Source organism: Pagrus pagrus (assembly GCF_965226575.1).
Source record: "Pagrus pagrus genome assembly, chromosome: 16".
NCBI classification, from domain to species: domain Eukaryota; kingdom Metazoa; phylum Chordata; class Actinopteri; order Spariformes; family Sparidae; genus Pagrus; species Pagrus pagrus.
In genome coordinates, this window is record NC_140200.1 from 12406457 (window position 1) to 12426853 (window position 20397).

The 20397-nt window shown below is 42.5% G+C and overlaps 2 protein-coding genes across 4 annotated transcripts in view; one reads left to right on the forward strand and one right to left on the reverse strand.

Moving 5' to 3' along the window:
- The window catches only part of akap12b (A kinase (PRKA) anchor protein 12b), a 49767-nt gene extending 40945 nt beyond the window's left edge, over positions 1–8822 (forward strand). For both annotated transcript variants that reach the window (XM_084378479.1, XM_084378480.1), the window contains 2 exons: positions 329–4618; positions 6523–8822. In XM_084378479.1, the coding sequence (XP_084234605.1) occupies positions 329–4614 (4286 nt within the window). In that variant the 3' untranslated portion in view covers positions 4615–4618; positions 6523–8822. The remainder of the gene's footprint in view (positions 1–328; positions 4619–6522) is intronic.
- A 1252-nt stretch (positions 8823–10074) lies between these two features.
- On the reverse strand, positions 10075–19936 carry zbtb2b (zinc finger and BTB domain containing 2b). 2 transcript variants are annotated; one of them, XM_084377622.1, is made up of 3 exons: positions 19777–19936; positions 15648–15828; positions 10075–15185 (listed from the first exon to the last, which is right to left on the reverse strand). In XM_084377622.1, exons 2-3 carry the CDS (start codon positions 15818–15820, stop codon positions 13757–13759), a joined length of 1602 nt encoding a protein of 533 aa, XP_084233748.1. In that variant the 5' UTR covers positions 15821–15828; positions 19777–19936; the 3' UTR covers positions 10075–13756. The 2 variants fall into 2 exon arrangements, with proteins under 2 accessions (XP_084233748.1, XP_084233747.1); XM_084377621.1 differs by lacking the exon at positions 19777–19936 and adding an exon at positions 19348–19770.
- Between the last annotated feature and the right edge of the window lie 461 nt (positions 19937–20397).

Here is a 20397-nt window from a genome sequence, read left to right on the forward strand (position 1 = left end):
CAGGACCTCAGTGAATACTTTCCTTGCAACGTCTCTGATTATCTGCAGATGGCTTTCTCATCGATAATATAAAACGTGTTTTTTTATTTAATGGAGTTCATGCTTAGCGTAATGGACAAAGACATTTTTATTGAAGACGTGAGGAGTGACTTGTGCTGCCTGGGAGGATGATTTGATTTTATATCATGACCTGTTTCTGTTCAATCAAAACTGATAGAGTCATTTTTTTCTTAATAACATGTGAGTATTGTTAGTGATCCTTGAGGTGCAGAGGGAAAACAGAGATGACAAATCTCACCAATGTCTGCTCTATTTCTTGTCATTTCAGTTGGCCAGCCAGATGGTGTGTCCGTGGCTCAGAAGGAGGAGGCTCCTGAGACTATGGACGCCATCCAGGACGAAGTGGCTCCTCAAGTGAACGGCGAGAAAGTGGAGAAAGAGTCTCCTGATGCCAATGACATCTCTGCTGTTGAGGAGAAAGCAGCAGAGGAGAAACCTAGTGATGCCAGTGAAGTGGGCTTCAAGAAAATCTTCCGCTTTGTGGGCTTCAAGTTCACACTGAAGAAGGACAAAAGTGACGAGAAAGAGCCTGTGAAGCTAGTCTTAGTCAAAGATAAAGAAGGAGAGGAGGTTAGTAAGACTGATGAGCCTACAAAGGAGGTGGAGGCTGCCACTGATGAGGAGAAGAGCACAGCTGAAGAAAAGGAGGCTGACACCGAGGCATCTACTGCGGAAGCCGAAGTCATTCAAGATGGTGACAAAGCTGAACCCACTGATGTTCCAGCTGAAGGCCCCGTCACTGAAGCTACTGATGAAGCAGTCAAGGAGGAAGGAGCCGAGAAGGAAGAAGAGACCCCTCCGCTACCCCAGGAGACCACTGTGTCACCCTTCAGAAAGCTCTTCATGGCTGGAATTTTCTCTACCCTGAGAAAGAAGGCCAGCATCAAGAAGCCAAAAGAAGAGGAAGACAAGGAGGCAGCTGTTGAGGAGGAGCCAGCTAACACAGAAGAACCTGCTGATGCTGCTGCTGCTGTGGAAGAGAAGGAGGAGGAGGTGAAGGAGGAGGTGGAGCAAGAAACCAAGGAGGAAGCACCAGCAACTCCTGAGGAAGAAACACCAGAGCCCAAGAAGGAGGCCACAACTACTCCAGAGGAAGTGAAATCAGAGCCTGAGGTCATTGTTGAAACCCCTGCTCCTGCAGAAAATACTACTGAAGAGACCAAACAGGAAGAGGAAAAGGCTGAAGCAAGTGCAGAAGAGGAGAAGGCTCCAGCAGAGGTGACCACTGAGGCTGAGCTGCTGTCCTCACAGGAGAAGGCAAAGCCCCAGGGAAGCCCCCTGAAGAAGCTTTTCACTGGTGCTGGTTTGAAGAAGCTCTCAACAAAGAAACAGAAGACCAAGAAAGATGCCGAGGCGAAGCTCACTGAGTCTGGGGAGCAGGTGGCTGAGCAGCTTCAATCTTCCACTGAGTCGGCAGAGGCTCCAAAAGCTGAAAGTGGGCCCACATCTCCTGAGGATTCAGGAGAGCATGTTATTGCTGTGGATGTGAGCCAGAATGAGTGCAGCCAAGAGAATGATGGTGAAGTTGGCTCTGATGGGGAAAAGAAAAAAGACGGTATTATTGCCTGGTCATCCTTCAAGAAACTGGTCACACCCAAGAAGCGTGTGAAAAGGTCATCTGAGAGCGAAGATGAAGCCACGGCTGAGAAGCCGACAAAGTCAGCCACCCTCTCCTCTTCTGAGAGCGCAGCGTTAGCAGATAAGAGTGTTGAAGAGGAGGCTGAAGAGGATAAGCCAACTGAGGAAGAGCCAAAGTCTGACAACGGTGAGAAACTGGTCAGCAGCACTGAGGAGCCCAGAAAGAAAATGGACACCTCTGTCTCCTGGGAGGCTCTGATGTGTATGGGTGGACCCAAAAAGAGGACAAGGAAGACCTCTGATTCAGATGACGATGATGAGACCAAGATTGAAGAGGAATTGCCAGCAGCATCTGCAGCACCGGCAGAAGGGGAGCAAGAGGAAAAAACTGAGGCTCCCATTGTCGTTTCTCAAACCGAAGAGATTGAGAAAGAAATTGTGTCTGCTCCTGAACCTGTAAGCAGCCCCCCTGAGCGAGAGTCTGCCTGGGAGACACTGAAACGCTATGTTATGTCGAAGAACAGGGCCAAAGCTGAGGAAAAGCCAGAGGAGTCTGCAGAAAAAGTCCTGTCAGACAGTGAAGCACCAAAAGAAGAGTCATCTTTCTCTTTGAAGAAGTTCTTGCCTGGACGCAGAAAGAAGAAAGCTGAAAAACAAGTGTCCGCTGAACTGGTCTCCGGTGAGGAGGACTCTGACACCCCAGCTGTGGTTCCTCTCTCAGAGTATGACAGGCCAGCTGAAGCTGAAGAGGAAGCACCAGCAGAACCAGCTGCAGAATCAGCTTCAGAACCAGCTGCAATCCAGAATAAAATTACTGCTGAAGATAGATCACCTTCATGGATCCCAGCTGTTGTGGAAGACATTGATGACAAACATGATGAGTTGAGTGACATTCCAGAGGAGGTTGAGAATGCTGCCACGCCAAAGTCTGTTGACACTGACATAGCAGAAGATGAAACTGAAGATGAGGCTATTGAGCCCCTTGTAGTTCCAAGACTCACAGGACGCAGACTGTCCACAGCTGAGGTGAAGCCTGTCGCTCCGGCTCCAGCTGCTGAAACTACTCCTGTTCCTCAGGGACCCATGCCGGAGAGGGCAGAGCAGGTTCTTGCAGCCATAGAGGCCAGTGTCAGTGAAATTCCAACCCAGACATCTGTGACTGTTGAAGAGGTACAACTAACGGTAGCTTCAGAAAAGACTGAGTATGAACCACCAACTGAGAAGGCAGAGTCCAAGACAAATACCATCTTGCAACCACACAATCGTGAAGAGGCCATGGCTATCTGCACTGGCCTTGGAACCAAGGAGATTGCCAAAGTAGCTCTGGAGAAACCTGCAATGCCCCTCATAGAGCACGTGGCTGTGATCCGTGATGCTCTGAGCACAGAGGTGACAAGGGAAGAGATGCCAGCAGTGACAGAGGAAGCCACTGCTACTGAAGATGAAGTGCTGACAGCCCAAGTGTACCAAGTAGAAACCACCATGCTTGAGCCTGTTGTTGAAAATTCACTAGTTGGCGCTGTCGTCATTCATTCAGCCAGTGAGGGCTTTGAACCTGATGTTGAGAAAGTTGGAATTGTTAGCACTCTTGCAGAGGCGTCCGAAGTCGTTCAGCCTGCCACCATGAGCGAGAACTCTCCTAAAGTTAGTCTAATTGATCCCATTAGGCCGACATCTGAAGCAGCTGTTTGCACCCCAAGCATAGAAGTCACCGAGCCGACTATACAAACCAAGGAGGTGATCATGGCCACGGAGCAGGTTGCTGCCGCTGCAGAACACAGCCCTGCAAAAGAGGTGGATCAGGCCATATGTGAAACCACAAAGGCTGCCATCACAAAGGAGACCGAGCCAGCCACCGTAGTTGTTGTACCAAGTGAGGGGTCTGCTATTATCACCAACACAGTGGTCCTTGTGGCCCCAGTCAGTGTGCAGTCTGACCAAGAGCCAGCTGAGGTGGAGGAAACCAAGGAGGAGGGTACAGTTGCAGAGGCTGTGGAGGCCACTGCTGTCCAAACAGACCAGGAAAATGAGAAGATGGAGGAAGTCAAGGAGGACGGTCAGCAGGCCAGTGAAATTGAGGCTCAGAGCAAGGTCATTGCCGACGCTGTCATTCAAGATGCCATGGACAAAGTTTCAGAAGAACCCAAAAAGCCAACAACCCCAACAGCCCGCATGCCAGCACCAGTCCAGGCTGTGGCAACAACAGAGAAAGAGATTGAGCTCGCAACAGAGACACCCATCACCACTGATACCCCTGTTGCTGTCACCTGCGAAAAAACTGCACCAAAGCCATTGTGTGTCGCCATGGAGCTCATCGAAGCAGTCCAAGTAGAGACTGCAGAGAGCCTTGATGCGCCTGAAGAGGAGGAGAAGAAACCAGAAGAAGGTTTGAAGAAAGCTGTGGAGGTAAATGTAAGTGAAGAAACTGTTGTAGTGGAAGAAGTGGTGGAGATAAAGACAGAGAGTCAGACAGATGAAGAGCCTGAAGAAGTCAAGGAAGAAGACACAGAGGTTCAGGAACCAGAAGTAAAAGAAGCAACTGAGGAAGTGAAACCACAACCAGAAGAAGCAAAGCCGGAGGCACCTTCAGAGGAGGACAAAGAGAAAGTGCTTGAGATTCACATGCCAGTCCAAGTGGTCCTGCAGACAGCGCAGGTACTCGAGGAACCGTCGGTGGAAGAAGAGGCTGTGGAAGAGTTTGACGGCAACAGTCCCGTGGCGGAAGACTCCAGCGTAAAAGCAAAGAGCCCTGCAAGTGAAAATAAACTCTCAACGGTGTCAGAAGAACCTCAAGCGACAGCTTCGGTGGAGGTTTCCGCTCCCAGCCAAGCCACAGACGCAGCAGCCAGCGAACCAGAGACAGAGAAAACGTCGTCGGTGAAGTGTGCAGAGGTGATGGCGCAGGTGATCGAGGTGATCGAGGAGGCCGTGAAGGAGATCGAGCCTGTGTCCACAGAGATCACAGCAGCGTCATGAGCAGGTGAGACTGATCTTGGCAACTTTTTCATATAAAACTATAGTTTAATAAGATTTTTAGCATTTCAGTATCGTAAAATTAGTGATGGAACAGTTAAGAATGAAAAAAGGTAGTAATTTTCAAAATTCCTATGTTGGCCTATCAAACAATCTTCTCATGGTGGCTTTTTTGAAACATCAATGGGCCCTACTTTTATTAGGGAGTAGGGGAGGGGATTTGCCCACAGGCCAGATGAAAAAGCTTTTGTTCGGGCTATGAGTAACCAGGGGACCTTTGATATCAAAGCAGGAATGCCGCCATTGACCCCTTCTTTGTAGGCCGGGGTCTTAAAGGGAAGCGGTGTGTGAGGGGCAGATGAACTTGTGCTGAAAGACTGATTATGATTCCTCCTCTCCCTCCTCCTGTTTTTCTTCTATCACGGGCTCAGTGTGGAGTCAAGAAACCATGTCGGACTGCGCATTTGTTATATTCAATTACAAAGCCTCAAAGAGCTCATGTTATTTTTTTTTCCAGCTGCTTTAAGTGAATTATATATTTAATAAGTACCGGATAGTGCAAAGTTTGTGTGAATCAAGCTTTTAGTGACACTGATTAACTCATCTAAACTGGGCTAAGTTCATGATCATATTTATCAAGCAGTCTTACAGGTCTGCAGCAGGGAAGAGTCGGGAGAGGCTTGGAAAAGGGAAAGTAAGGCAGGGAAGAGCTTAGTGAGTTACAGCAGCTTATTGGCAGCAGTGGTACAGTGTGTATGTGTGTGTTCTGAATCATATAAACAACAGACAAAAAAAAGGAAAGGTTTCAGGTCAAATCAAATAGTAAAAGAGAAAAACTAAAACTAAAAATGGGTGTGAAGGATAAAGAATACAATAACTAGGGAGTTATGGTATACACCAATGGTGTACAGTCAATTGATAACTTTTCATGCTATAAATTATTTATACCTCTATGGATTTATTGGCAGTGCCTTACACAATATAAAGTTAACATAAAAAACAATTCAAGTATGAAGTGATAGCAATCTGTCCCACGAGCAGGTTAGGAAAAAAGCTTGCACCTCCTGCATCAGAAAAGAGCTCAGTGTCTTCTAAAATGTCTTGCATTAAAGACAGTTATTGAACCAGTTCATCAAACAAATGTTTCAGTCCCTACTTGTCCCTACTCTAGTCGTTGTCCTTTGTTAAAATGGCAAGGGTTGAACAATATATCACTTCTACAATAGCTTAAGTGCCATAGTGCACAATTGAAGGCAGTGGTTGCATTAAAAAAGCTTTAGATAGTTTTTGTGTCAAAGTATTTCCCAAAGCCCAAGATGACTTCCTCAAATGTCACCTCCCAAAGATATTTAGACTACAGTCATAGCAAAGAACCCAGAAAATGTCCAAATTTAAAGGAACATTGACGTAGATGGGCACCTTTAAAATTTAAAAACACAACTGAAAGGAAACAAAATGGCTCCATACTGCTCACCAGGCGTAATCTCAGTTTCCAGAAGCCCAGAGATCCCAAATTGATTTGAAAAGACGTAATTTACACCCTTGATGCGCGGTCAATCAAGTGCACCCACTTCAAACGCTTTTAGCTCTGGAGCTTCAGTAATTTTGGCTTATAAAAGGGTGTAAATATCGTCTTTTCAAATCAATTTGGAATCTCAGGACTTCCAGATATTTGGATTACGCCACACGAGCTGTTTGGAGCCATTTTATCTATTTTTTCAGTTTTTTTTAATGCTTTAAAACAAGTCCCCATCTACTTCAGTTGTTTATAAAATTGTTGCAACAATGACAGTCTGCTCTTACAATATAACATACTAGGTGACATGGTTGTTGCAGAATTTAATGTCAAGCTCAGAAAAGATGCAGTCTGTTCTTGTTCCTAATATCTGCTCTTGTGCCTCTCCATCACAGCTGAAGATGCACGACTGATGCCTGGGAGACACAATGTCTGGACCAGGAAGTGAGTGATGAGGGAGAGAGGGAGAGAGAGAGAGAGGAAGAGGCAGCTCTGTGCTAACACACTGAGACTGGGCTCCACCCATCCCGCCCAGAGAGACTGACTGAGACTCCAACCCCATCCTGCAGCCCAATGTGACGTCCCACCGCCATATCCTCACCCACTCACTCACTCTCACACACACGCACACACACACTAAAGCATGGCATCCCATCTGGCTTGTAATCAGTGTGATGTACGTTCAGCGTCTCCGTGACTTTCCATTGCCCTTGCTGCATCAGATGAAGGTCTGCAACCCGGTCGAGTGTGAATCTGTTCATATATGTGTGTGCGTTTGCATGTGTGAAGTTGCGAGAGTGAGATGGTGCCAGAAGGTGAAGAGATGGAGGATTATTATCTTGTATATTGTATTTATATCTTGAGTATTCGTTCATTTCCCTTAAGTGTTTATTTTTTCAGTTTTTGCCCTATTTTGTTATTGTATGGAAAATTGTTGCCTGTTTTTGAAATTCCCATATTAGGCTGTGATACATCAGGTATTCTTCTGAGCAACAAAATGACAGTCAATTAAACAGTTGATGCTATCTAAAATTTACCAAACTGCTGCATATAAGTGACCGGTGTATCACAGCTTTAATTGTCATAATCAGTGATTATTTTCAAGACTGTAGCAATTATAACTAAACCATGGTACAAGTGTGATTCCACTAACAGTAAGCGATAAACGCTGACTGAAGAAAACAACACGAGGGCAGTGAGTATGATGATATCAAATGCACCACGTTTGACTCTCGACACTTGTCTTGTCACTCTGCACCCAATCGAAATACTTAATAAGCTTCATGTAGGTAAGACAAAAGAAATCACTGCCTGATTTACTGTGAAAAAAGACATTGTTACACATTGTTTCATGTAATAATACAATAAAATACTATTATAACACCCTCATCTGATCATGTGGCAGAGGTATTTGGTAAACAGTGACATATAAAGGATGCTGGAAGATATAAGAAACACTTGAAAAGCAAATCATGTTCACCGTGTTTAATAATGGCAATGTTTTCTGAGTTTGTGTGTGACATACTGTATGTTTTACGTGTGTAGCAGTTTTAACACCGTCCTCAATACACTATATTTATATTCAAGATGAAAAGACAGTATACTGACGCCCTCTGTTGCCTACAAAAAGTAGTGAACCCTTTAGTCTTCACCCACTGACTGTATGTTTTAACAAGGGTGATAAACTTTGTTCAGTCCAGTCTCATGGTACCTGCTCCTATGTCGTGTTCTTCACCCAGCATGATAGCTCAGGTTCATTAATCTGGCACCAGGGAGGATTTAAACTCACCGGTTGGGGATTTAGAGAGGCACAGACACCGACTGCATGGTACCAGAGGCAAAAACAAAAGCTCATTTTATTCTTAATTTAAAAGCCAAATCGAGTTAAGATCAGTCAGGGAGTCATGGTCTTTCCATTGCTCATGGGATAAGACATCAGTTGCATCCAATTAAATTCCTGCAGCATCCTCAGCCACTTTGAGTCATGCATTTAACCTAAGTAATAAGGTCAGGGCTTATTTTGCTAGTTTATTGGCAAAGTAGGAGTTTTCTTTTTAGCAGGGCGGAATAACTTAAACATTCCTCTGATCCACTAGCACCAAAGCAAACATGTGACTATGGGTTACACTGGTATTTGTTTATTTCCTACCAAATTTTGCAAACTTGCACTGTGTCAATCATTCAGATATCTTGAGGATTAACTGTGAGTGCTTCTACAATCCATCGATTTTAATTTGGTGGCTGACACGAGCGGCTCACATTTCACTCAGCTTTATGACCAAACGAGAGAAAAATCAGGAAGTACGGACCCCTGTTAGGTCACCACTTCCCTTTACTTTGACTCTAGAAGGTGTGTCACATCCATACTCGGCTTTATATTAAAATAAATAGAGTGAACTAAAGACTTTTGCTATTGTTGCCTAATGTTAAGCATTTAGCTGGGGCACCGGCCCACTCAGTCCTCCCTGCTTTTTGTAACACACTTAACTGTGAACCTGTTAACATTTGTACAGATTGTTTACCTACTGTATGTACTTAAAAACCATATTGTTGTAATATTAACTCATAATCTGCAGCCATTTAGCCTAATATCCATGTAGCATGGTCTTAGCTGTCTTTTGTATTTCCCAAGCTGTTAATAGTAAGGATGCAGAAACTTGTCTATATTTCATTCAATAAAGTTAGAGAAAATTGGTGTGCGTTTTGTATTAATCCCTGGGCCTTCAAACACATAATTAATCACTGCAAAGACAATATTTACAACTGCAGCAAGGATAAAACTTAAAGGGAACGTTCACCACAGAATCCGAAATATATATTTCTTCACTTACCTGTTTGTTTTGGTGTGAGTTGCTGAGCTTTGGATATACCAGCCATAGAGATGTCTGCCCTCTCTTAAGTATGATGAAACTAGATGACAGTAATACAGAAAAGGGTTCCTACATGAAACTGCTCACAACAAGGTCTGTGGATTATCTGGAGTAACCGGGTTATCATCAGAGATGGCAAAATATAAACATTCTTTACTCAAGTAGAAGTACAGATAGTTGTGTAAAAAAAAGACTTAGAAGTAATAAGTACTGATTAAACATCTTTACTCAAGTAAAAGTTAGAAAGTACCAGCTCTGTAAATGTACCCAAAGTGTCAAAGTAAAACCTCACGTCATATTAATAGAAAGAGTAGAATCAGTATCAGTAGGATTAGTCCAAGCTGTTTTGACAATATAATTAGTAGAAAGTACAGATATTTGTGTTAATAGGTAGGGAATAAAAGTTGAAAGTTTCAGACTGATATCTCCAAAATTCACACCAAAACAATCTAGGTGGATAAATAGCACTACAGGAATTGAACTGAATTTGAGGTGAACTCTCCCTTTAACTGTGACCCTTTAATCCCCAGCAACTACATTTAGGATTCATAGGCAGAGTAAAAACGTTAATTAAATGGTTTGTAACACACTATAATGTAGTTCTAAGGCGATATCGATGTCTCTCAAAGGAGACTAAAGACAACACCCTCCCCAGCTGCATCCTGTGCACCCTGCTGACAAGCGATACCAGTATCCGTAGTATCCGCTGCAGCTCCACCAGATTACAGAGCTGCTTCTTCAGACAATCTTGTAAATTGTAAATTGAATATGGGATATAGTATGTTTATGTTTAGTCAACATCCATAACTCCACCTGAGGGCATCTATTAGTGGAGGCTGCTGTATAAACACATAATAAAAAAAGTAAAAAACGGACTAAGAATATAAAATGTGATGTCAATAGCAAAAGTTAAAAATTTTGACAAAGACTGTCCATTAATAAACATGTGAGATGTCATCTTAGCTGCCTACAATTGAACTATAGTGTGCTATAACACATATACTAAATGTTTATATAATACTTATAAATGCTCAACAGCTCCTGAAGCTCGTTTGTTGGGACAGAAAAGATCCACAATTTTAAAAAGACATGTTTTTATTGTTCACTCTTCACTGAAAAAAAAACAAGTTGTTTATACAGAAAATTACTCACATTCCTGAGAACACAGATTGATCACAGTAGATGTCAGATGGGCATTGAGGAGAGGGATCATGGGTTGGAAATGACTGATTATTGAGAGAGGACAGAGGACAGAAGAGACATTATGTGAAACTTCTCATCTTCCTGAGATACAGAGATGTTCAAACACACACATACACGACCATTTAGTTACAAGACTGGTGTGGCAGAAGAACAAGTACAACTTGAGCTGAGGAGGGATTTCGACTTTTCACAAAGATGTGCATATTTCTGTGTGTCAAATGAATGTCAGTAGTACAGCATTTCAATTCCCCAAACAAAACACGAATCCTTCCACGTTCGTCAAAATGTAACACTCATTAGATCAAATTCACGTGTTTTTTTTTTTTTATGTGAACCAAGATGTGATGGAATATTGATTTATGGCAAAGATAGTCAAATGATTGGCAACTACACCACAAAACACTAGTTAAGATATTACCTCAAATTTGACAGCCACCCCCCCTCACTGGACCTGAGTTGACATTAAGAGAAACAGCTCCACCTAGCCAAACACTGGGCTCATTGCATCGAAGCAGCAGCTGCTTTTCAATACTTAATATAGCGGGAGTAGAAAAATCAAATGAATTGGAAGTGGGCCTCATCGTCACTGTCACAAACTTGTACTTGAGGCTGGGTGGAATTGGCTCAAAGCAAAACAAATAAAACAACACATATTAAACATACTAGGGATGGGCATGTGTTTTATATTTTCATAGATTTATTAAAATAAATGAAAGTCGATAAATTCAACAAGGACTACAATTATAATAATTTTCTAAAATACACAATAATGAGCTGTTTGTGTGGCTTCGTTAACAAGCGTCCTTTAACATAATATGGAAAATGACATTAAAAGTCTTTCGCATTTGTCTCTAGGATGTTATAGGATACTTAATAGACTTATTAGACTTTTGGTTTTTGGAAATAGGGGTTGGATAAAGATGGACAGATCACATTGTCACCACACATTTTTATAGTTTTTTCAGCAAAAACAAGCTAATGTTGCAGCGATAACATTTAGATGTAGAATTTATTTTCCACTAGAAGAAATAACAACAGTATCAAGACAGTTTAACTGGACTTAAAATAACTTAAACTTAATATTCAAATGGGTTAAGATAAAAACACCTTATTTCTATTAGTTATGTGTCCTTGTCTTGACATGTAGGACTGCAACTAACAATTAATATCATGTATAATCAATTAATCCTTTAGTCTTTAAAATGTCAAAAAATTGTGGAAAAACGCTCTTCACATTGGGGAAGAAACAACCGAAAAAAATAAAAACATAAATGACTCGTCCGGTGTGATCCAAGTCTCCAGATGCCCAGAAATCCCACGTTGATTTGAAACAATATTTACACTCGACGCACACCTGAGCTTGTGCATCCACTTCAGATGGGGTGCAAACGCTTTTAGCTTAGCAGCTACAGTGAAGAATTTGGCTTAATAATGTCTTTTAAAATCAATTTGGGATCTCAGGGCTTCCAGATATTTGGATTACAGCAGACTAGCTGTATGGAGCCATTTTATGTCTTTATTTTCTTTTTTTACTTTTTAAAACAAGTCCCATCTACTTCAGTTGTTTAGGAGAATGCTGCAACGCTGTTTTGCGGTTTTTAGGTGAACTTATCTTTAAGAGGTAAGAACAAGCAAATGTTCAACATTTTTCCTTTTAAAGAAAGTGACAGAAACGATTCCTCGGTTATCAAAACAGCTGGCGATTCTTTTTTTTTTTTTTCAAACAACTAATCATTGCCGCTCTACTGTCAAGTTAATCACACTCAAAATGACACAAAAAATGAACACAGTGATGCTCGTTGCTATATCTTAAAATTTGCATAAACCCGACCATCTTGGCCAGACAGAGCCCAATTGAGAATTTTGCTCCTGAACAACCTGTATAATGCTACTTGTGCTACTGTTATATTTCACATGTTTCAGCATGACAAATGATACAACTGCTACACATTAATTGAACATGTATGTAAAGATTCTTCACAATTTCCAGTCATCAGTAGTACATAGAAGGTGTTTCTGCTATCTCAGGTAATTGATGTCGTGGGTGATAATAAATAGCATCTTATATATTCCCATAACACATGTGTAGAGATCAACCTGTCATTTAAAGCTAACTCTTCCTGTGTCACACCGAGTTCATACAACCTCCACACTTACTGGTTAAAACTCTAAAATTCTTCCCTTCGCCATTTTCTATAAACTACTTCTTCCTTTTCTGATGTGGATCAAGTTAAAGAACAAATATAAATGTCAGAAGGTCGTAATAATACAGAGAAAAGGTTTCCCTTTGCACAAGAAGGTTAACAATTAGGGGAAGAGACTTAAAATCCCAAACTATCTTTTTAATTCATACCACTTTTAACCTATTTCTTAGATAAAGATAAATCCATCGTGCCCATCCCTAATATATAAACTTTTCCTAAACCAAATGGAATCCTATTTTAAAAGCTTTTTGTCTATTAATATACATACAAATTTTGCAATATAATCTTTGTAAATATAGCATTGTATATAAAATTAGAAAAGCATGTCAAATAAAAACTTAAGGGCTTTTAGATGTAGATTCGAGCAAATCATATAAAGACAAGATGTAGAACATTGTACAGGAAAGCCTCCTGTCTGAATGGGACATGTTGCTTCCAACTTAAGTAAAAATTAGCAAAAACAGGATAAAAGTGGCTCATCTGTAAACACAATGACCACTCTCGCTTGTTATGACCAACTTTCAGTGGTGAAACTGTTATTATGCAGAGTGATTGTGCTTAAATATGGTGTAATGACACAGGAACCATACTCACACCTAGCACAGTTGACGAAACACAGAGTAAAACAGCTAAACGGTTGCAGAGAACGATGAAAATGACGGTCATTACATCACGTTTTAAAGTATTCATTCTGTCGAGTCAACCAAAACATGACTGGAAGACAAATGTACTTTCCTGTATATCAGGCATCGACTCAAAAAGAGAGCACAGATTGTCTCAGCTCTGAATAATTTGTGTGCTTTTAGCTGGAATCATAATCTATACCTGATGTGCAGAATAGGCATTGCTAGTAGTTCTCGCCTCTTTCTCTTCTCCTCAAATCTAACAGGGCCAACTCATCTCACAACCGGCTGTCTCTTCCGGAACCGTCTCTGCTTCCTCTTCCTTTTATACTCGAAGTCCGCTTGTGCAGCCTTACCACAACCGTGGCTCTTAAGAAAAACTACAACGTGGTACAGCCTGACATGTAAGAGTTTTATACCAATGTACAGCAACTATAAAATGATGAGATGAGACAAGGTCGTAGTTACTTTCTCCTCCTTAGTTATATGCTTTTCTAATAATGTGGGACTGAACTCCAGAGAGCTACAGGCTATTAACTTTACTACTTAATATACTTTTTTGTCAAACTCAGGGCCAAAAAATTCCAAAATATACTCAAAAAAATATTTTTAGTAGATTGGGAGCCTCCAACATACATACCCTGACTAACTTCACCTTTAGCTTACATATTAACCATAATTTAGAAAATAAACATACATGTTAAAAAGGACAAATACACAGTTTTGGCACTACTCTACGAGGATCTCCTCAGTCTTTATGGGTTCCAGTGGGGTGCCAGAGTTGGACAAATCGGAGCCCTCATCTTTGGAAAACTCTTCACGCTGGAGAGCCATCCCTGCGCCCGTGTTTCCCTGCAGCCCCACCAATCCACCTTGGGTGAAGCACAAGTGTTTGATCACCTCGTTTGGACTGGAGAAGGTGGTCGCACAAATGTTACACTTGTAAGGTTTTGATGAGCCCAAGAACATCGCCTCCATCTGGCTGCTGTCGTCGCCTGCTGCGCACAGCTCCATGCTCTGCCGGTCCACCATGGTGTAGGAATCGGCCCCTTGGTTCAGGCACACGTGCCGGGCAGCCTGGTTGGCCCGGCAGAAGCTCTTGCCGCAAGCGCTGCATTTGAAGGGCTTGCCCGTGTGGATGTACATGTGCTCCCGCCAGTGACTCTTCTGAATAAACTTTCTACCACAGGTGGAGCACTCGTACTTCCGCCGCTTCACCTCCCTGTCCAAGTCGGCACTCTCCAGGTTGTCGATATCCGCGATGTCTGACGGAGGCGGTGTGTCTGCCTGAGAATTTAATCCTCCCACCCCCCAGCTGGATGTGGACACCTCTGCTTGAGGAGAGTCCGAGTTGGTACCGGAAACAGGCGTCTGCTCGCTGTCGCTTATTATCTCCACTGCTGTAGTGGAAGCTGAGGCACTTGACCCTGCCTTGTTTCCCTTTAGGAACCCCTCTACCTCGAGCATTCTTTGTTCTCCAGTCATGACAGGTGAGAGTGCACTGCTGGGCTCAGCTGGCACCTGCTGCAGAGCACGGGTGTGCTGGAGGAGATGCTCTCTGAGCAGGCTCCTCTGGGTGAATCGGCTGCTGCACAGATGACAGGAGTAATGCTTCCTAAAGGAGGCGCTCCTCTTCATGATGCTTGGCTTTACATGGAGGATGGCATTGACTGAGGAACCATCGGCATTTATCAAGTCCATTCCCCCCTCCTCAGTTGAGGGCTTGGTGCCGCTGGTTGAGGCCTCCCCATCGAGGGGTGAGGAAGCTAGCTTGGACGGTAAGGAATCTGCGTATGAAACTGCGGCAGCTGTCGTGGACGGATACTTCCCCTCTGAGCTGTGCTGCTCCATGTCAAACGGCGAGGAGAGCTGCCGTCGAGTGGACAGCCTGGCTGACAGCCCGGCTGACAGCCCTACCTGTTGGTCAGAGATCTGGATGCCGTAGAGGGAGGTGGACAGGTTGATGCTGTGCTCAGGGTGTGAATACACAGACTGGCTGGCCTCCTGCAAGAGTGGATAGGCATGCAGGAATCTGACCCCCTGCTCCAGCCGTGCAGGGTCTATCAACTGGGGTGCGAGCTTGCCTGTGTACATCAGGTTGAGGAGGTAGCTGAAGATATCTGGTTGGATGTCAGCAGCCTTCAGGCGCACACAGTCGCTGAAACACAAAGACATAACAGTTAACTTAGATAATGTTTAACTGTCAACCAGAATTACAGTCACTATCTGAGGAAAACATGTTAACGTCACTGGTTGCAGGTTGGTGAAAACTGGCATGTGTATAAATCTGTTGGGGTCTATATATTCTTCAGTGAGGGAACCTTGCACTAACACATTATTGGGGCAGCAGAGATAACATGTTTTGATCTTTACGCTCTTACAGACCTTCCAATTTGTCACCTCAATTGATTGAACAAAGACATTAGTTGTGGGTCATCACACTAAATAGATTTAGACACAGTCCAGTGCTCAACTACTGAGAAAAAAGTAGTATTTGAAAACATCAGAACTAGTCAATGACATGGTTTGGCCGCAGAATTTGTTAAATTCGCTGATCTGACAATAAAAACACATATTGATATTGAGCTTGTGTCCAACTGTTAATGCATTCCTCCTGTACCTGTCCTGGTGAATGAAGAGCATTCTGAAGTAGTTGGAGAAGGCGGCGAGGACAGCTTTGTGAGCTTTGAAGAAGACATCTCCGATAGCCACAGTGCAGTCGCACAGGAAGCCAAACTCCCTCTGAGCGTTAAGCTGCTGCAGCAGGATAAGACCATGGTTGGCCAACTCCATTCTTCAACCTGCATAAAAGGCGCACAGACACACACACACAAGCAGCAATGAGTTTCCTGTCTGGAAGGAGACCAGAGTTTATTGTGACCACAGAGAGTCAGACCGACAGTGGTGATCTAACGACCTTGTAAAGTCGAACTTAACACAACGGTGAAGAATCATTTAGTGACGCTGGAGACTATTTGTCTAGCACAACTGTCACACAAAATTATGCCGATTAATGGTACGGCTCAGCAAAACAACCACATCTTGGTCGAATTTGCTCATTGTATTGTACAAGAGGGTGTTTAGACATGTTTTGCAATGGTGATTAAGAGTAAAAGCGAGTTATTTGTGAATTCTAATTTTTTCCAGGACATGGATGGAAATAATCTGGTTCCAAATACTCTGAACAGCAGGCAATTTTAAATCTCAGAGAAACAAAGTGGCAAAAGGGCTGTTTCATGACTATTCTATTTAAACCAGCTGTGTACACAGAAAGAAAGGGCTCCCTATTGATGATTTCAAGAATACTATTCTCACATAATCCCTTTGGTCAATCTCTGGGGATGGAAGTGTGGTTAGGACAAAACATGCAAGCTGACTGCAAAGTATTGTCCAATTTCTAACAGAAAAGTAAAGGTTACAGCACCAAACTGCTCTACATAAACCACTAATGTATGATTTGTTCCTCTTGCTTTGAAAGAGTCAATAGTCTTTATAGAAATTGATCTACAGAGGGCTTTGGCTCCCAAATATCAGCGAGAGACACTGACAAAAAGAAGTAGATAAAGTAGTTTATCATCTCTACAGCTCATGTCTATGCTTGGGCCTGATGGAGCCCAAGCCTCCAAAATCTCAAGAGACAGTTCAGAGCATTTGTTCGTTCTGCTGACCAATGGGATGGGTGTCGTTGACCCTAAAGGTCACTGCGAGACTACGAGGGCTTCAGGCCATCACATGACCAGGGTGTCGACACACATTCCTAAAGCAGAACTGGTTCTACCCCCTTCCAGAGGAGAATGGAAACAGCCCCTGGGCAGGGTGAATCTCTCCTTTCTCTACCACTTTCTCCACACCAAACAGCCCAGGGAGGGTGAGAAGACGTAAGATGACGGATTCCTCGTCAGCCAATTGAGCGCACATAATCTGAAATGTTTAACCTAGCATATCCTCCAAAACACTGAAAAAGCATTTGCACATATGTATTTCATCAGAGAGGTCAGAGTGCAAAGATGCTGGCACCGCAGTGCTCCAGGAAAAGGCTAGGTTTCCGTATCTTGTGCAGGGGGTGGGGGGGACACGGCAACAGCAGGCACTGGAGACTATACGTCAACAATGCTCCTGTCACATATAACTTCAATAAACACTCAGTTGCCAAATCATCAGGTAAACGTAGACACAAATAATGTAGTCTGCGCAACTAATCCTACCTTCATACAAGTCGAGTTTTAACTTTTGTGTCTCCAGTTTCAAACATCTTATCTGTCTCATTTGAAGAGAGTGAGAGCTGAAATGACCATTTATTAAATCAATTTCTAAATTCAAATTCATTTGTAGGCAAAGACAAGACAGTAACAGAAAAACTAGGAGCATGGTGAATGGTAGCTGTAAGATACCATATCAGCTTTCTCCATAGGGGAATACATTACCAACTGAAATCAAACCAATTACAGATATAACATCTTTTACAATAAATGTTAAGAGCCGGCTAAAAGCAGACTCCAGTTGTACGCATTGTTATCCAATTGTACTTTTTATGTAGGATATAATTGTATTGATGTATTGTGGCATGTGTGTTGAAGAAGCCCTTCTCAACATCTATTGTGTATTGTGGTGTTATGATACTGACCACTGAAAGCTGTATATTTTAATCACGCTTTACATGTAACAGTCTAAAATTAGCAATAGCTATAAACTCTCACACTGTGCTGCACATCAGTTTCCTTCCTCTGTATTGGACCCTGCATTGTCCTCATTAAATAAAATGCAAATTAGGGAAGTAAGTGATTCAACATTAATCAATTAATCACTGTCAAGAATTTAACCGATTAAAAATGTATTAACCGACAATCAGAGATGGGCACAAATACATCAAAAAGTATCTTTTTCCAAATTACAAGTACTTGCCATTCAAATATATCAAAATTCAAAATACAAAATACTGGTATGAAAAGTGTATTCATCTAAATATAAGTTATTTTTCATTTAAAAAAATACAAAAAGAAAAACTGATATTACATTATAGCCATTTAGAGGCCTCAAATTTCGGGGGGTTGGATTTTGTTGGGCCAGTTGCTGAACAGCGACAGACAGGAGGTCCAAAATTAAGATGATGTCTTCAATTTGTGTTATTTAGTTTATCCTTAACGTAACTTGGTGTTCCTTACATCAGTTCTTTTAACTCCTAATGTAGCCTCGTCTGACTATGTATCGAACATAGATCATGTCAGTGGTTAAAACTGTTCCAAACATATTTAATATATTACTAATGATTAATTGATAGTCGATTGTTAAGGCAGCCAACTATCAATTAAATTCAAATAATACAGCAACATGTGACAGAAACACAAGACATAAAGGCCTACACACACTCCAAACCAGTTACTTGACATCTAAAAGTTAGGTCCACTGATTGAGCTCCAGAAGAATATCAAGCTACTGCTCTTCTGCTGGAGGATCAGCTTTACACCAGTTTCTTTCATACATCAAGTATGTCTCTAATCTGTAAAACATCGATTTGCTGGGTACACCACAGTGCAACTGTTTGCAAAGACATCTCGTGTACTGATTTATAATAGAAATGACATTTGCCCAGAAAAGCTTTAGTTTTGAAGTGCAACTCCAGAAAAAAAAAAAAAAAAGACATGAGCATGGTCTGCCTGCAGGTCAGACTGGGGAGCCTCTCAGCCGGCATGGTTGCTCGGTGGCTGCGCAGATCTTTCAAGTATTACTGCCACCATTTAGCATGACACCACTGTTGTTCAGCCACTTAGCTGATGATCATGTGAACACAACTTCAATCCGCATGATCCAGTAAGCCAGCCACAGCACGTTAGGATGCGTTGATCAATACTAACTTGTGTGCAACAATAAAGCACCGCCCCTGATGAGATGTAGACACGTGGAACAGTTACTTCCGTGGTGAGATTTTGTCTTATTCTGAAAATTCACCGTTGGGAGAGCACGTGAGGAGGGTAAACAGGCTACGGGAACAAAACAGTTCAACAAGGCGAATATAAAACAACAGCTAAAGTGCACATGAACCGCCTGGACGGACTCCTCCTGCTTGCCGGATCCTCGGGTCTCGGGTCTGTCTCGGTTGCTGTTGCTAGCGCGAGAAAACGGACGTGAACGCACGCGGGCACGCGCGCACACAACACACACACACACATGCGGGGAGAGCGACGCAAGGGGGATGGGGCTGCTCGCGTTTCTTTTAACTTCCCCGTGACAATTACAGAGAGCCAAAGCGCACACAAGTAGCCGAATAACGTAACGCCACCAGTAAACGAACGGGTGAGTGTGTAGCTTAAAAACAGCCGTACCTGCTCTCCGCTTTAATTCGTGGAGTTTGCCGTGTCGCCGTTGTTTGTTTACCGGGGACTGGTCCGTCCTCTCTGGGCTCGCAGCAGCTCGTACTGTTCCTTGTAAACGCAGCATTCGTTGACGGCGGAGAGGGTCGTCCGTCGCTGTTTTCCGGTTAGGGGTTTTACGTTACAATCACATGACTGTGGGTAAAAAGCCAGCCAGCCAAAAAAAAAAAAAACAGCCGTTGTAAAATCCGTTGAGCAAAGGGGGCGGTTGGGTTTACGTTAATTTCCCGCACTGTGTAACCGCCGTGAGTGAGATCAGCCCCCGCACTGCCCGCTCTTTATGACAGCCGGTGAGTTAACATTAAAACAGCCCCTGTGTCCGCCGTTAACGACGCGGCACACATAAAACACAAGTGTGGTGGCAGCGAGTGTTAACCTTACGTGTTTACTCCCACCCTCTCTCTGAAATAACGATTGCTTTGCCAACAGTTGCCTCACATTTCCATCTGCATTTTCTGTAGAAAGTCAAAACGACTCCAGGTTTTCAACAAGTTTAAAGGATGTATGCACGTATTTTTATGTTAGCTTACATACATTTAGAAGACGTATGTGATGCAAGGAGATTAAATAATGCAAAATATGAAGTCAGTTTTTTGTTTTTTTTTACTGTAAGTTTAAAGGAAGAATGTGTATATTTGTGTTACCATACATATTTAAAACATTTTCAGTGGACCACTATGAAAGCTTTAGTAACATGAATATTTTAATATTTCGCCTGTGAAAATCTAAATGGCCATCATTATGTGACTTTTCCCCTTTTAGATCCTACATAACTAATGAGTAGCTAACAGTTACACAAGACTTATGTGATGCAAGGAGATTAAATAATGCAAAGTATGAAGTCACAGTTTTGAAGTCAATGTTTTTATTGCTCCAAAACATCACATTTCATCCAGTTTAAAGGCAGAATACATATATTTAATGTTACCGTATTCATTTCAAACATTTTCAGTGGACATTATGGTACTATCAAAGCTTTAATAACATGAATATTCCAATATT

What these genes read in the sequence shown, in the direction of transcription:
- zbtb2b (XM_084377622.1), bottom strand. Translation starts at nt 15,820, where the DNA reads ATGGAGTTGGCCAACCATGGTCTTATCCTGCTGCAGCAGCTTAACGCT. An exon ending in CTCTTCATTCACCAGGACAG is followed by an intron (nt 15,186 to 15,647) that starts GTACAGGAGGAA and finishes TTTGTGTTTCAG; the next exon opens with CGACTGTGTGCGCCTGAAGG.